The sequence below is a fragment of the Lissotriton vulgaris genome, chromosome 2_1 (genome assembly GCF_964263255.1).
Source record: "Lissotriton vulgaris chromosome 2_1, aLisVul1.2, whole genome shotgun sequence".
Lineage (NCBI taxonomy): Eukaryota > Metazoa > Chordata > Amphibia > Caudata > Salamandridae > Lissotriton > Lissotriton vulgaris.
Window position 1 is genome coordinate 1,760,122,245 of NC_141687.1, and position 13,959 is coordinate 1,760,136,203.

Genomic DNA, 13,959 nt, shown 5'->3' on the forward strand with positions numbered 1-13,959 from the left:
CCCGTGCAGTGCTTAAGTGTTCAAACATCTCTCCCCGAGTTTTCAGCATCCTCTTCCTGTACGTCGCCTATCTCATCCCCCTCTGGGTCTCGCTCTGCGACTTCGCTATATCTAGCGCTTAGATAAGTCCTATATAGCCCCCAGAAAGTCTTGGGTCGACTCTTCGGAGGGAGCAGTTCGCTGTACGTTTCCGACTGTGTACAGCAGTATAGCAAGTCTGTCGCCCACCTATTCTTAGTCGGTAGCGGCCCCCTCATCCAGCACATAGCCACTGTTCGTTTAGCGATCAGCAAGGCCATATCCGCTAGACGCCTCAGGGCCACCGGAAGTGTCTTGGAATAACCCAGCAGTGCCAGGGCCGGGCAGAGCGGGATTTCTACACCCAGTATCAGCACTAGTTCAGAGAAAACCTCCTTCCAGAACCTGTAGATCCCGGGGCAAGACCACGCCATGTGGATGAAGTCCGCTGTTGGGAGGTGACAGTGCTCACATTCCGCCGATCGTCGCAACCCGTACCTGTGTAGCCTCTCCGGTGTATAGTAGACACGCTGCAAGTATTTGAAATGAATCAGCCTATGTCGGCTATTCAGAGATATCTTCCTAGTGTTTGAGCAGCAATAATGCCACATCTCATCGGATATCTGTGTATGTAGGTCGCGCTGCCAGTCAGTTCTAGCCTTGGAGGGCAGTTGTTTCTTGTGCTGGTCCCCCAATTTCTTGAGATTTGTTACGAGTATGCTGGACGCTGGGTTTTTAATCACATAGGTGAGTTCCGGCACATCCGGTGGTTCTGCCAGGTCTGGACCAAGCAGTTCCAGCAGTGCACTGCGTACTCTGTGGAATTGAAAGCTGTGCAGCAGCGTCTTCCCTGTCTGAGACTGAAGTACTTTTTTGAGGGTTTTCACGCTCCCGTTACGGAATAGATCCCCCATCTTAGTGATACCTAGTTCACGTAGTGCCTTTATCACCCCTTTCTCTGCCAGTGGGGGAAGCCATATCTAGCCCTCGCCGCAATTCCACGCATCCATAGATCCACCATGGGGTGAAGATCCTTCTCCTACTTAGCGGCCAAAACCTGGAATTCTCTCCCCACCCACCTCCGCCTCACACAGAACCACCTCTCCTCAGAAAACAACTACAAACTTGGATATTCGACAAATAAAATACCCCCTTCCCTCAAGCGCCTTGAGACCCTCTGGGTGAGTAGTGCGCTATACAAATGTTAAACTTGAACTTGAACTTTATCCCACCATCCTGTGCACGTAATAACTCATTCCATGCGTGATTCGTAGTCTTAATGGAGTCCAACATACCAATCCTGCGGTCCACTTGTTGACATATCGTGGCCGGGAGGGGGGTAGGGTCCGCAAACAGACGCTCTAATTTTACGTGGGGAATATCGGGATTTCCATGGATCCACGTGTGTAGATGCGCCGCCTGCGCTATTCTGTAATATTGCTCCAGATCCGGCGCTCCCAGACCTCCCATTTCATAAGGAAGCATTAATGTCTTCCATTGGACTCTGAGTTGTTTACCTCCCCACGCAAGTTTGAAAGTGTTTGCGTGAGTTGTCGAAAGAAGGCTCTGGACAGGACTACCGGGATGTTATTAAATAGAAACAGAAATCTAGGCAGAACAACCATTTTCATTATTGCTATCCTCCCCATCAGGGACAATGGTTTGGGATTTTTCTGGTATTGTGGTTTCACTTGTTTGTGTCCTGCATAAATACTTAACACCTTAGCTGCTATGGAACGTCCAGCGCCAGTGCTGAACGTTCCATTGCGCAGGTGCAGCAGGAACGTCCAACGGCCGATGGCAGCACTCCAGAGGTAGTGGCGCCATCGGCCGTTGGACTGGGCGCAGCACTTATGAGGTTAATACACTGTCTCTAAGTTATACCTTACTGTTTTGTGCCAAACTACCAAAGGGGTAGACACAGATTCATTTAGTGACTTTTTGTGGTTCACCCTGACAAGGATTGTGATTTGCCATAGTGGGGCTTCCACCCTTCTCAATCAATAACCCCATTTCTTAAAGGGAAGTAAGTATCACCCACCAAGCATATAGACAGTGATCTGCAGTGGTCCCTCTGGTGATTCTTCTTGGGCCTATCTCTTACCCCATAATAATCCTGGGCATAAAGGTAAGATGGTCACAGACACGTTATTCGGCGTTTGAGTAGGTCTATGCAAGCCTGTCCCAGACACCAGGATATGCATTTTAATGATTGACTGAAATAAAGTAAACTTGTTAATATTTTTGTAAAATACGTTTTGAAACAACATTTCATCAAACGAATTGAGGCTCAGTGTGTGCTTATGGGAAAATCATTCCTAGAAAAGGTGAAGAGGTGGCTGGAGAGAAAGTCCTTCTCCATTCCAGGTGTACTTCTAAAGTTGCAGGGCTTCATTCCATTGGATGCTCATGACCTATGACACTAGATGTCACAATTGAACTAGAAGAATTAGGCACTCGGAATGGTTGATCGAGTCACTCACCAAAGGGCAGTCTTTGTAACACTGTACGGGCTCGCACTCGACAGAGTGCAACTCGGTGTCTGGATCCGGAACCCAGGAACAACGGCACTGGGAGCAGGACTCAGCGATACTGCTAATGAGCACTCCAGGCTGAAGAAAACAAACAAACGCAGAGGTTGGAAATACAAGTATTATTCCCTGAATGGTTAATTAAAATCGTGACTTTCTGTTATCACTCTTGTGGCAAGATATTTGTTCTCTGAAAAGCGTTAATTAAACACATTTTAACCACCTAACACAAAACGTAACAGCCCCCCCTCACCTCTCCACCTCTGTTCTATTCAACTACAAATTCCCATAGTTGAAAATTAAAAATTCGGCGGAGTGCTAGAAGCATCGTAAAATAATACAATAGATGTTAACATAGCATGCAGCGAACTTCCCTTCACCCCACAGAGGTCTGGCAGTCTAGTGACAGATACCGGAGGTAGCCGACTTGAAAGGATGAGGGGCTGAGTGGCCCCACCAGGTGACCTTCAGGGCAAAGACAGATCCATGGAGTGGCTGCATTTGGCCACGAAGCAAACCAGTTCAATGATGCTAATTGTTTTTTTTCCAACTACTGACATTCTATTGCATTTATAAAAAAGAAATGTATTGTGAACAAGGCATGTATAAATACATTATACATTTACATCAGAGAGCAGATATTTTTCCGCAGCACATTACTAGAACATCTGAATGCCCGGCCTGGCTGAGAGTTGGAATGGTAAATTTCCTTCACTTCCAAGAAGGTGAAATAGAATCTGCCACACCTATGAAGTGACTGCATCCAAAACGGGTGGTAACATTATGGTTGTTCACTTAGGATGTGGAGTGACTATGCTTCCTTGCACAATTGCAAATTCTATACTTTCAGCAATCGAGCCTTGCATTTTTCTCCAGAGGCTGATTGGATAGCTCCCTGCGTTGTCGTGTCACAACCACCTGCCCTATACCTACTTCTATAAATAAAGAAATTGGCGGTTACACTTCAGCTTACTAAAAAGTGTTCTTCTGCCCAACTTATAAATGTACTGATGATGACCTATAATGATGTACGGGTCGAAACACGTTTGAGCATTCCAACTGCTAAGACTAGGAAACCCGCCAATTAGCATAGGTTTGCTAAGTCTAGGAAACCCATCACTTAGTATAGGAAACCCATCAATTAGTATAGGTTTGGCGCTGGAGCTCCTGCTAGCTCTTTCCTACATTTTCTCTGCGATCTGATCTGCATGGCGCCAGGTGTCAGCTACACATTTTAATGCCATTGTTTATTTCTGAACCATGTGATCATTTTTCTCACTGAGCAAATATTATTTATGAAAATGTCCGTTTGTCCGTCTATCAATTTGATTATAATTTATTTCTTATAAAGCATCCTACGTGTTGTTTTTTTGGTTGAAGATTGTATCATTAGTTGTAGTGAGGGGTAATGTAAAAGCCTCCTACTTCTTTTCTTTTAGTTTCCCTACGCTTATCTTGACTAGCACCTCAATAAACGGTTGTTGTTTCCATTATCCGATTGGCTGGATTTCATAGAGCTTTACTGAGCAGCTCCTATTGTTGTAGACTATGAACTCAAACAGGGGGAGCCATTTTGGCAAAGGGCGCCTGATGAAATTTGTGTCGCGAAAGTGGAAAGAAGTACAATTTCAATGCCAACTTGTCTCTTCTCCCTAACATGCTATGGGATGCTGCCCAGCATGGTAGTGACACTATACTTATCTTTTCATTTGACCCAGTGGTAACTATGTTTCACAGCTATTTATAACAGTGTTACTGCTGCAACCTAGTAGCGAATATGAGGGCCCCAGAGAAGTTTAAAAGTTACACCATGTCCACAAGCTACAGAAGACTTAAAAAGGTGGATTTCTTACTGAGTTGATAAATGGGAAACATGCTATTTTGGGGCATATTTATAGTTCTCACCTTTTTAATCCTTACTTTCCTGTCCGTCTTTCCCTCCTTCCTTCATCTCTACCCTCTCCTAAATCTCCCAGCTTGGCCCCTCCACATCCTACAATCCTTCCCATCAATATGACCAAAGATAGAAGCCAACCTAACACTAATGTGGCCTGGCCACAGCCTGCTTAAACTCATTCAAATCAATATTTTTCAGTAATGTTATGTTGTGTTTACTTTTGCTTGTGCCGCGCTCTCATGATGCACACTCCGTATTCCAGTTTGGAATAATGGGGTGGACAGCTGCGGGGACAAGCCAGGAGAAAGAAGCAGGATGCTTGTCCAGAGGATGCTCTTTTTTGGAATAAACGTTGGTAAGGCATTTCTTGGGTGGAAGAATATGTTAAAGAAGAGGTATTGCAAGAGATTCTGAGATATATGGGAAATGGCTGGTCTGCTAAAGGATCACAAAATTCATACTTTAGGTGTTTCTAGGAAGTCAGAAATGAACTGACCTATGTTAATGGCATATTGTGGAGAGGTGATAGAGCTGCGCCTCCTAACAAAATAAGAAGGTTGATTACTATGCTATGTCATGAGGGACATGGAGGAGTTGTAATAAATAAACAGTTTGTCGAAAAAGGATTTTGGTGGCCAGGTTTGGACATATATGTAGAAAAACTAGTCAGGAACTGCATGACATGCCAATGCTGACAAAGCATAACAAACTTTAAGACCTAACATGAGTAAACTATCTATTACAAAACACCCATAGGAGACTTTTGTGGTGGGCATTTTGGGCCCCAGAGTGGTCAAATCTAAGTATGAAATTTATGCTATAGATGTATTTTCTAGATGGCCTACAGTAAAGATTATAGACAAGGTGGACACAGATACTGTTCTACGTTTTCTTGACAACACATTCACGGTAGGTGTACCTTTCAGAGTGTCACAGATAATGGTGTACAGTTTTTGTCAGGAAGAGCTTTCAGTTATTTTAATAGAGTTGGCATAAAACATCACACCACAAACCATCGTAATTCCAGAGGGAATGGCATGATTGAGCTATTTAATAGAGTACTTAAAGGTGCAATCCAAATTGCAGCTATAGAGGATTTACTAATACACAAGACGGTATGGATGTATAGGACCATTATTAATGACATGACTGGTTTCTCTCCTTTTGAAATTATGATAAAGAGGATACCTCTGACTAAGAGAAACCCTTCATAGCTGGTGGGATCCCCCACTGTTAATGTCCCCCTGAAATAAGCATGGGAAATGAGCATGGGTGCACATGTGGCACACATACATGCCCTAAGGGCATGCATGTGCTTCACATTGCACTTTGAAAAATGCAAAAAAGTGAATTTATTAAAGAAATCGCAAATTAATTTGCGATTCCTTAAGGCCGTATTGCACTTTTTTGGTGCTTCTTACATTGCATTTAAGGAATCGCAAAATGTGTGATTCCTTAAATGCAATCGCAAAATAAGGAATCGCAAATTTTGCGATTCCTTATTTTGCCTTAATACACACCATTTGGCAAAATTGCATTCGCAAATTTCGGCGTTTGCGAATGCAATCTTGCTTGATACATATGGACCTATGAGAACCCTATTTGAGGTAAGGTGCACAGTTTGTAAAAGTAGTGACACCTCTGGGAGAAGTGTCTGAACACTACCGCTGCTCTTACCTGGTATTCTATGTCATCCACAATGCAGACCGCCTTTCGTGCTGTAGAGGGAGGGAAACAAAGTTGAAAAACAGAAATCCTTATTAATAGAAAATAAACATTGGCCTCCAGGGTAAAGTCTGTCATAAACACAAGAGTGCTGTGCAGTGAGCATCGCTGGATAAACAGAACCACATAGTTAGTGAATGGTTGTATAGCTCACACTCACAAAATATTGTAAGGGCCCAACTTCCCATAGCTAATTTGAAAAAGTTAGCATTCATGATAGAAGTCGTCCGGATAACCAGGTGGAGAGCTGAGAATATGGGAATGATGGCGCGAGAGAGAACTGCTATGCCTGCGATGTATCACTGTATTTTATACATGCCAGGCTAGCAATTCACAAGGGTGCACTCAATGAAAAAGATATTGCGAGTAACTTCTAAAATGCGGTTTGTTACTGCGAATCGAAATTAGGAGTGAGTTTGAAAGTGACTACCCTCCAACTTGTACCTTTCAATGATATGTATCAATGGTTTGCAACAGCCTTTGTTGTCATAAAACTTTGAAATGACCAGCACTTCAAAGGGGTTGGAAACTGATTCACAAAGGGGATGATGTCCCAAAGGGACAGGGATTGGCTAATGCAGACCACATTGGTCACCTTCAGGGAGTGGGCAGTGTTATCCTCAATGTTTTCCTCAATAGGAAACGTTTTCTTAAAGCAGCACTTATACTTTTAACAGACACAGACTGCTTTACAAAAATATTTATTTCTCTTTTGGGAAAGCAAATGCAAGGATGTTGGTCTGCCGTCCCCTGCAGGCTACCATCCTTTCCTTTGCAGCCATTTACATTTTGGGGACCTGCCAAGAAAAATATTCATTGGACAGGCCTTTTTTTGGGTACCCTGCCAGTAAGTATTTTGCAATGCTATAGGTCACATCACAAATTGAATACCCTTTCACAAACCAGCTGGTGCTCAAAGTGCACACTGTGGCTTGTTAATGGGGCCCTTTTTGTATATTGTAAACTATGTATTTATTGTAATTATTTCGAGGGTTTTGTATAGCGTGCACAAGACCCTTGAGGGTATCAGAGCGCTTCATAAGGTGAACATAGGAAACAACCAGAGATATAGTAAATAACATAAGGTACCATACAGTCAAGAGTCGTATAACCACATATAAACATTGTTCATGTACATTTAGCCATGAGAATAGATTTCACTTTTTTGAAAGATGCAGTAGAGGGATTTTGTCTAGTTTCTGGGGGCAGTGCATTCCAGATCCAGGTTTCTTGTTGTTAAATATTTGTGGTTTCAGTAAAAATTTACTAGCACTTCTGGATGATCTGTTGCCACATGAAGGCACCAATTTATGTGCTAGATAGCTAGCTATGATGTATGGCTTTATGCATCAAACATGTGATTTTTAGTTTAATTCTGGCTACGAAAGGTAGCCAGTTAAGGGATCTGAGGTCCCGGGAGATGTGAGAGCTTCTTTTAGAGCTAGTCATAAGTCTGGCTGCTGTGTTGATTGAAGCTCCTAGCGGGGCCGTCGAGGATCCAGGAAGACTGCTAAGAGAGGCACACCCATATTCCACTCTTGGGATAACTAGTGCTTGTACTGCCAGGTCGAAGTCCTTTTCGGGCAGGAAGGGTTTTAGTTTTCTCAATGTGTTCATCTGAAAGTGTGCTCCTTTTATTCCAGTGCTGATGTGTTTATGCATATTTAGGTTGCTATCCAGTGTCACTCCCAGCGATTTAGCTGAGTCAATGATCAGAGGTTGGCCATTGAGTGCCGTTAGGTGTTTCAGCAAGTCTTGAATTATGATACCTTGGGTGGGAGGAGTGAATAGGAGGAATGCGTTTTTGGTGTTATTTAGTTTTAGATGATTTTCGGCTAGCCAGGTCTGTTTTTTTTTTAGCATTGAGTTGAGCAATTTGATGTCTTCTAGAGAGTGGATCTTTAAATATAGTTGTGTATCATCTGCGTACATGTGATACTGTACGGTAGAGGACCTATGGATTTCGGTGAGTGGTTCCATGAATAAGTTGAAAAGTGTGGGAGAGAGAGATGATCCCTGTGGGACTCCTAAAGTGACCGAGACGGGTTTGAATCGTTCCAATCTATTTTGAAGGAACGAGGTGAACCAGTTTAAAACAGAGCCAGCTGGTCCCATTCTGTGTTTCAAAAGATCTAACAAGTTGTCATGTTTGACGGTGTCAAAAGCTGATGAAAGGCCGAGCAAGATTAGCAAGCAGGCTTCAATTTGGCCCAGGATTTCTAATGCATCATCTATTATGTTGGTTATGGCTGATTCCGTACTGTGCCCAGTTGGAATCCGGACTGGTATTGGTTGAGTATAACTATAACACATGCTTGTTCTTGTACAGAATAGTGACACAGTCATATCAGAGAAAAGCAGACTTCAAAGACCCAAATTAAAAGTGAGGTGGATTTAGGTGTGGTGATACTTGGGAGTGGCCTGGGGAATAATTTTTGTGGCTATTCTGAATTTTTGTACCTGGAACGGGAAAAACATTGTGACCTGAAATTGCCGGGCCCAAACAGGGGGCCTGTGGGATGCTGAGTTGGGAGGCTGGTAGTAGGGAAAGCACTGGAGGCAGGAGGGAGTTTTCTTTGCTCTCTCATGCTGCAGAAGGGGCTTGGTCAAGGGCTAAAGCCAAGGCGATGCTGCACTTTTAGATCTTCTGTATTTGATTTTCTTGCAGGTTAAATCAGGACTGGTGTTGCTGCATGCCAGAAATCTGGGTCCACGAATACCAGGCCAGTTCTAATTGTGTTAAGCGCTTTCCCCTGGAAGGACCAGTCTGTGTGCAATTGGGACAATAGTATTGTTCAGAGTGGACCCCTGCCTTAGGCATTTAGGAGCGTTGGCAGTACTGTGATTACTAGAGCGCACTCCTTAACTCTTTATAACAGGCACAATGTGCTCTCCTGTTCTAACTACTCTTGTTTTCTGTTGTAATCTAGTAAGTGGTTAAGGCATCCTTTCTACTGTAGCCTACTGCCTTCCTGCTTGACCTATGTGATATCATCAGAATGTTGAGAGTGTTTGTGTGAAAGAAGAAATCAGTTGGTGTGGAAGGGCTGAGCAGCGAGGAGGCTGCTCCTCGTGGGGAATAACATGAGGCTTAATATGGATCAGATCTGAAGAATAAAGCTGTGATCCCGAGTTACAGTCTGGACTACGTATCTTTCTTTCAATTGTGACAGTGGTGACGATTTTAAAGAACCTGCGTGCTACTTCTATGGAGATTGGACTTTTAAAACTAAAGAAACTTCAACCTGTCGATTTGAACAAACCTGGCACCCCACCAGTGACCACTTCATCGGTCACCCTAACCAGTAAGTGCCAGTTTGTCTCAGACTTTCTTTCAATGTCTTGGAGTTTTCCTGCTGCCTCCCTATAGAGTGTGCTGGGGAGGCTGACACCCTGAGCAGTTAGCTGATTAAATATTTGGATTTCTCTGTACCCACTACTGTCTTGGTGGTCTCAGCTGCTGGGAACTGTCCCTTGTGAGTTGAGGTGATTGGGGGTATATGTCAGCCACCTGTGTTAGCGTCATTGGAGTTTGTTGAGCTGCACTTGACCTCAATGTGACAAGACTGTCGTATAACATGTGGCACAAGCCTTGGAAGGTGCCTGTGCTTATGACCAGCAGCGTGTGATTTTGAAGCCACCCGTATTTATTTATTGAACATTGACTGTAGTGTTGACAGCATCTGCGCTTATCTGGGGAACGTTTGGCAGTTGGGGGCATGTGTTGAGCCCGTTGAGTGAAACTCTGTGTAGAGCACACCGGTAAACCCATGCTGTGGATTTTTAAGATTTCAAATACATTATCGTTGGTTGTCATCGTAGTTTACCTGTGGGATCGCCTGGCAGTCCACGAGCAGAGGAGTGCGGTCTGACGCACGAGCACCATCGAGTCGAAGTCGTTGCCTTGACAATAAATTTCACTACCACGTGTCTGGATCAGGAACCTGAACTGTGAGGAGGACGCTTTCTAGCTTTGACGTGACGGGAGGTACCCGGCCCCACGTCAAGCTGTGTGCCACCATTTTAGGATACAAATTAACTGCTGTTTCAACATGCAATTTGCTGTGCTTTTCACGTTTTGCCAACAACGCATCCTAACACATCCTCTTGTCAGTTCCAGTGAAGTTTTGGATATGTTCAGGCTTCTAATCAACAATATGTCACAAGTACTACTAAAATCTGCGGTTTTCCTCCATGGTCTGGAAGTTTCTTGAGGTAGGATCCTCCTTCATTCTCGTCCTTTGCGTGAAGCATGTGGTAGTTCTGTTCAAACATCGACGATCCTCTTGTTTCACTCGTGGTAAAGCTCAGGACTTTGCTTATTATCCTCTGCAAAGTTGGATTTTATGTACTGGTAAGGCAGATGTATTTTGGGGAAATGATTTCGGGTGAGTGATCGCTCACCGGCGCAAGAGACTTCCTTTTTATCACTGTAATACTGTTTGTGGGGTGGTTGCACAGTTGTGGATTCGTAGGGTGGCTGTTGCGTGGAGTTTGGTGCATTAGTATGTTTCTCCCAGCATGTCTGGGTTTTAAGGTTACCCTGTTTTGTCATGCCTTGGGTTAAAGTATACTCGTTGTAAGTTGCACGAGTGTTTGGATTTAAAGATATTTATAATGTGTTTGCCCTGGGTTCAATTATACCTATTTCTGTACCTAGTCGTGCAAGTGTGTGCAGTAGAGGGAGTATGTTGTCTTCCAAGCCCTGCAGTGTGTGCAGTAGAGGGAGTATGTTGCCTCTCTAGCCCGGCAAGTGTGTTCAGTAGAGGGAGTATGTTGTCTTCCTAGCCCTGCAGTGTGTGCAGTAAAGGGAGTATGTTGCCTCCCTAGCCCTGCAAGTGTGTGCAGTAGAGGGAGTTTGTTGCCTTCCTAGCCCTGCAAATGTGTGCAGTAGAGGGAGTATGTTGCCTTCCTAGCCCTGCAAGCGTTTGCAGTAGAGGGAGTATGTTGCCTCTCTAGACCTGTATTCCCTAGTCCTGCAGGTGTGTGCAGTAGAGGGTTATTCCCTAATCCTGCTGCCATTCCTGGTAGTGGGTTGACATACGTTTGTCACTCTGTAAGCAATGTGTGACTTAACCCTTTGTTGTTGTTATAAGAGTATGTGGCCTCTCACTGTTTGCAGAAAGGAGATGTCTCCAAAGATTCTCTGGATTTACCGTTGTTTTTGGTAGGGGTTTACGTATTGCCCTGTGTTTAGGGGGTTGAAAGACGAGAGTGAGATGTGTCTGATGTCATTCTTGAAGCTTGATGTTATTCTTGAAGCTCTTTGACTTTTCGTATGTGTGTATGTCCACCTCCGCACATTTATTAATTATTAGTCATATTGCATGTAGCTACTATGATCTTGCATGCATGTATTTTGACAATTATTAGGAAGGGGGGATGTGTTGTAATCTAGTAAGTGATTAATGCATCCTCTCTACTGTTCCCTTCTGCCTTGCTGCTTGGCCTATGTGATGTCATCAGAATGCTGAGAGTGTTTGTGTGGAAGAAGGAATCAGTTGGTGTGGAAGGGATGAGCAGCAGGAGGCTGCTCCTGGTGAGGAATAACATGAGGCTTAATTTGGATCAGATCTGAAGAATAAAGCTGTGATCCTGAGTTACATTCTGGACTACATATCTTTCTTTCAGCTGTAACATTTTCCCATCCAGATGGTACCATGTCACACGTCTGTTCTGTTTCAATAGTATAACGGTTCATTTGCATCACTTGTTTCATTTCTCTACATTACAATACTACTTATGGTTATTTAATGGAAGTAGGACTAGATGGAACCTTTTCTCTTTCAGATCAAATGCTTGTCATGACGTCCGACCACTCTGTAACCACTGGGCAGGGCACTTCCCCATCCTAAAACTGTCCTAGACGCACCTTTATTCTTGAGACTCAAGATACTTGCTCCATTTTCGACCAGTTACTTCTAGAGTGTCTCTAGCACTCTAGAGGCTCGTGCCACCTGTCAAGACATAAAGACCCTTCCTTCACCCTCCCCTCCAGAAGGAAGAAGATGGAGTGGTTAGGAAGGCGAGGAGACAGATAAAGATGTGGGCAACCAAAGAGGTGCTTGGTCATGGGGATGGCAAAAGAAGGGAGTAACTGAGAGCAGTGGGTGGAATGAGAAAGGACCACTGAAGGACAACAAACAAGTAAGTTGCTAGGGTTCGTATGTCAGATGACGACAGGGACATATGCGAAGGGAGAACATAGGATGAAGCAGGCAGGATGAGGAGAAGCAAAGGGAAATGGAAGAAGAGTGATGTGACAGCATGTAAGGAAATGAAAGACAGAGAGTGTCAGGGACAGGAATGCGGATGGGGTGTACAGAAGAAAGCAATAGAGATTAAAAAGAGAAGACGGAAGAGTAGATGCCATTTGTTCTGAAATACAACGATGTGGAGAAAAGAGCTTGGAGGTGGGATGATGAGGGATGAAAAACAAATATTAGAGGGGATGATTCATGGCGTTGAAAGGAGGGAGGAGGAGTGAAAGCTCGAATCGGCCCAGGAATAGCAAGTATGAGGAGGCAGTAGTAGACAGAAAGGCACGCTACCAAATATTGTTTTCAAAATGTCATGGTGGAAAACGTAGGAAAGAGAAACAGGGCTGGGCTGAGGGGAGGAGGGGAAATGTTCTCAAATAGACATTTTGCCCTTCTATGGCAGTATACAACGTTTACATCAGAGACATGCAGCAGGCCAGGAACAGTGCTTCAAACATTGTTCAATTAAAGTGTAAGACTTACTGCAGTTGTAGACCGGACAGCATTGATTCATATCCGTTTCACCACAGGTAAGTTCGAAGCCTTGCGGGCAGGTTATCATAGCACTGCTGCATGTCTGAGGCTTGCACACTGTACAGGGAAGAAATGAACAAATCAGCACATTAACAGAGAAGTCCTCAACCAAACGAGTCAATCTTGAGAACAGAGATGAACCCTTCTCCTACAGTTGAGTCTGCTCTATAGCTTGTTTTCTTTGTGTGCACAGACGCTTTCTGTAGGCGGAAAGGACACATCGCCAGAAGGTTCTGTATCAAAGCGGCATTAGAAGTGCCTCTAATTCTTTTGCTTTGATGTAGTTCCTCAGAATGCTGCTGGTCTAATACACAATAAAAACTCATTTTCCCACTGTACACTAGAGCGCAGTGATGCTGGCAGTTATTTAAATATAGCAGTTAAACCCGACATCGCCCAAATCAACTTTCAATGGACAGACATCCCAGGCCACGAGATCAACATCACCACATGCCTCGATTACCTGTCCCGCTAAAACAGCCCACTAGAAGCAATGAATGGACCCCATACGGCCCCAGTAGAAGAACGAGAATAGGACGAAAATGGTCACACTGGTTGAAAAAGAGCTTCTTATGCATAAACGGAACCAAGACAGTCCTACAGATAAAAGAGAGCTTCCTAAGCATGAATGGAACCAAGACTATTCCACTAGATGAAAGAGAGCTTCGATCCATGAGTCAAGTGGAAACAGTTGCGTTACATGAATGTGAGCTTCCTACTCCTCAATGAAGCAAAGACGCTTCCACTGGATGTGCTGGGGCTTCCTATGCATGAACAGAACCAGGATAACCTCACCAGAAGAAAGAGAACGGAGAGCGGATGGCCTTACTAGATGAAAGAGAGCTTCCTTCTCCTCAATGAAGCAAAAACGCTTCACCAGGATGGCCTTACTAGATGAAAGAGAGCTTCCTACTCCTCAATGAAGCAAAGACGCTTCACCTGGATGGCCTTACTAGATGAAAGAGAGCTTCCTACTCCTCAATGAAGCAAAGAC

The 13,959-nt window shown here is 44.1% G+C and overlaps 1 protein-coding gene across 1 annotated transcript in view; it reads right to left on the minus strand.

The window, feature by feature from the left end:
• The window catches only part of LOC147733250 (mucin-2-like), a 596,915-nt gene that overhangs the window by 127,955 nt on the left and 455,001 nt on the right, over positions 1-13,959 (minus strand). Inside the window, exons 35-37 of the mRNA XM_086958940.1 lie at positions 12,915-13,022; positions 6,124-6,164; positions 2,502-2,630 (exon numbers count right to left, since the gene is read on the minus strand). Coding sequence (XP_086815066.1) covers positions 2,502-2,630; positions 6,124-6,164; positions 12,915-13,022 — 278 coding nt within the window. The remainder of the gene's footprint in view (positions 1-2,501; positions 2,631-6,123; positions 6,165-12,914; positions 13,023-13,959) is intronic.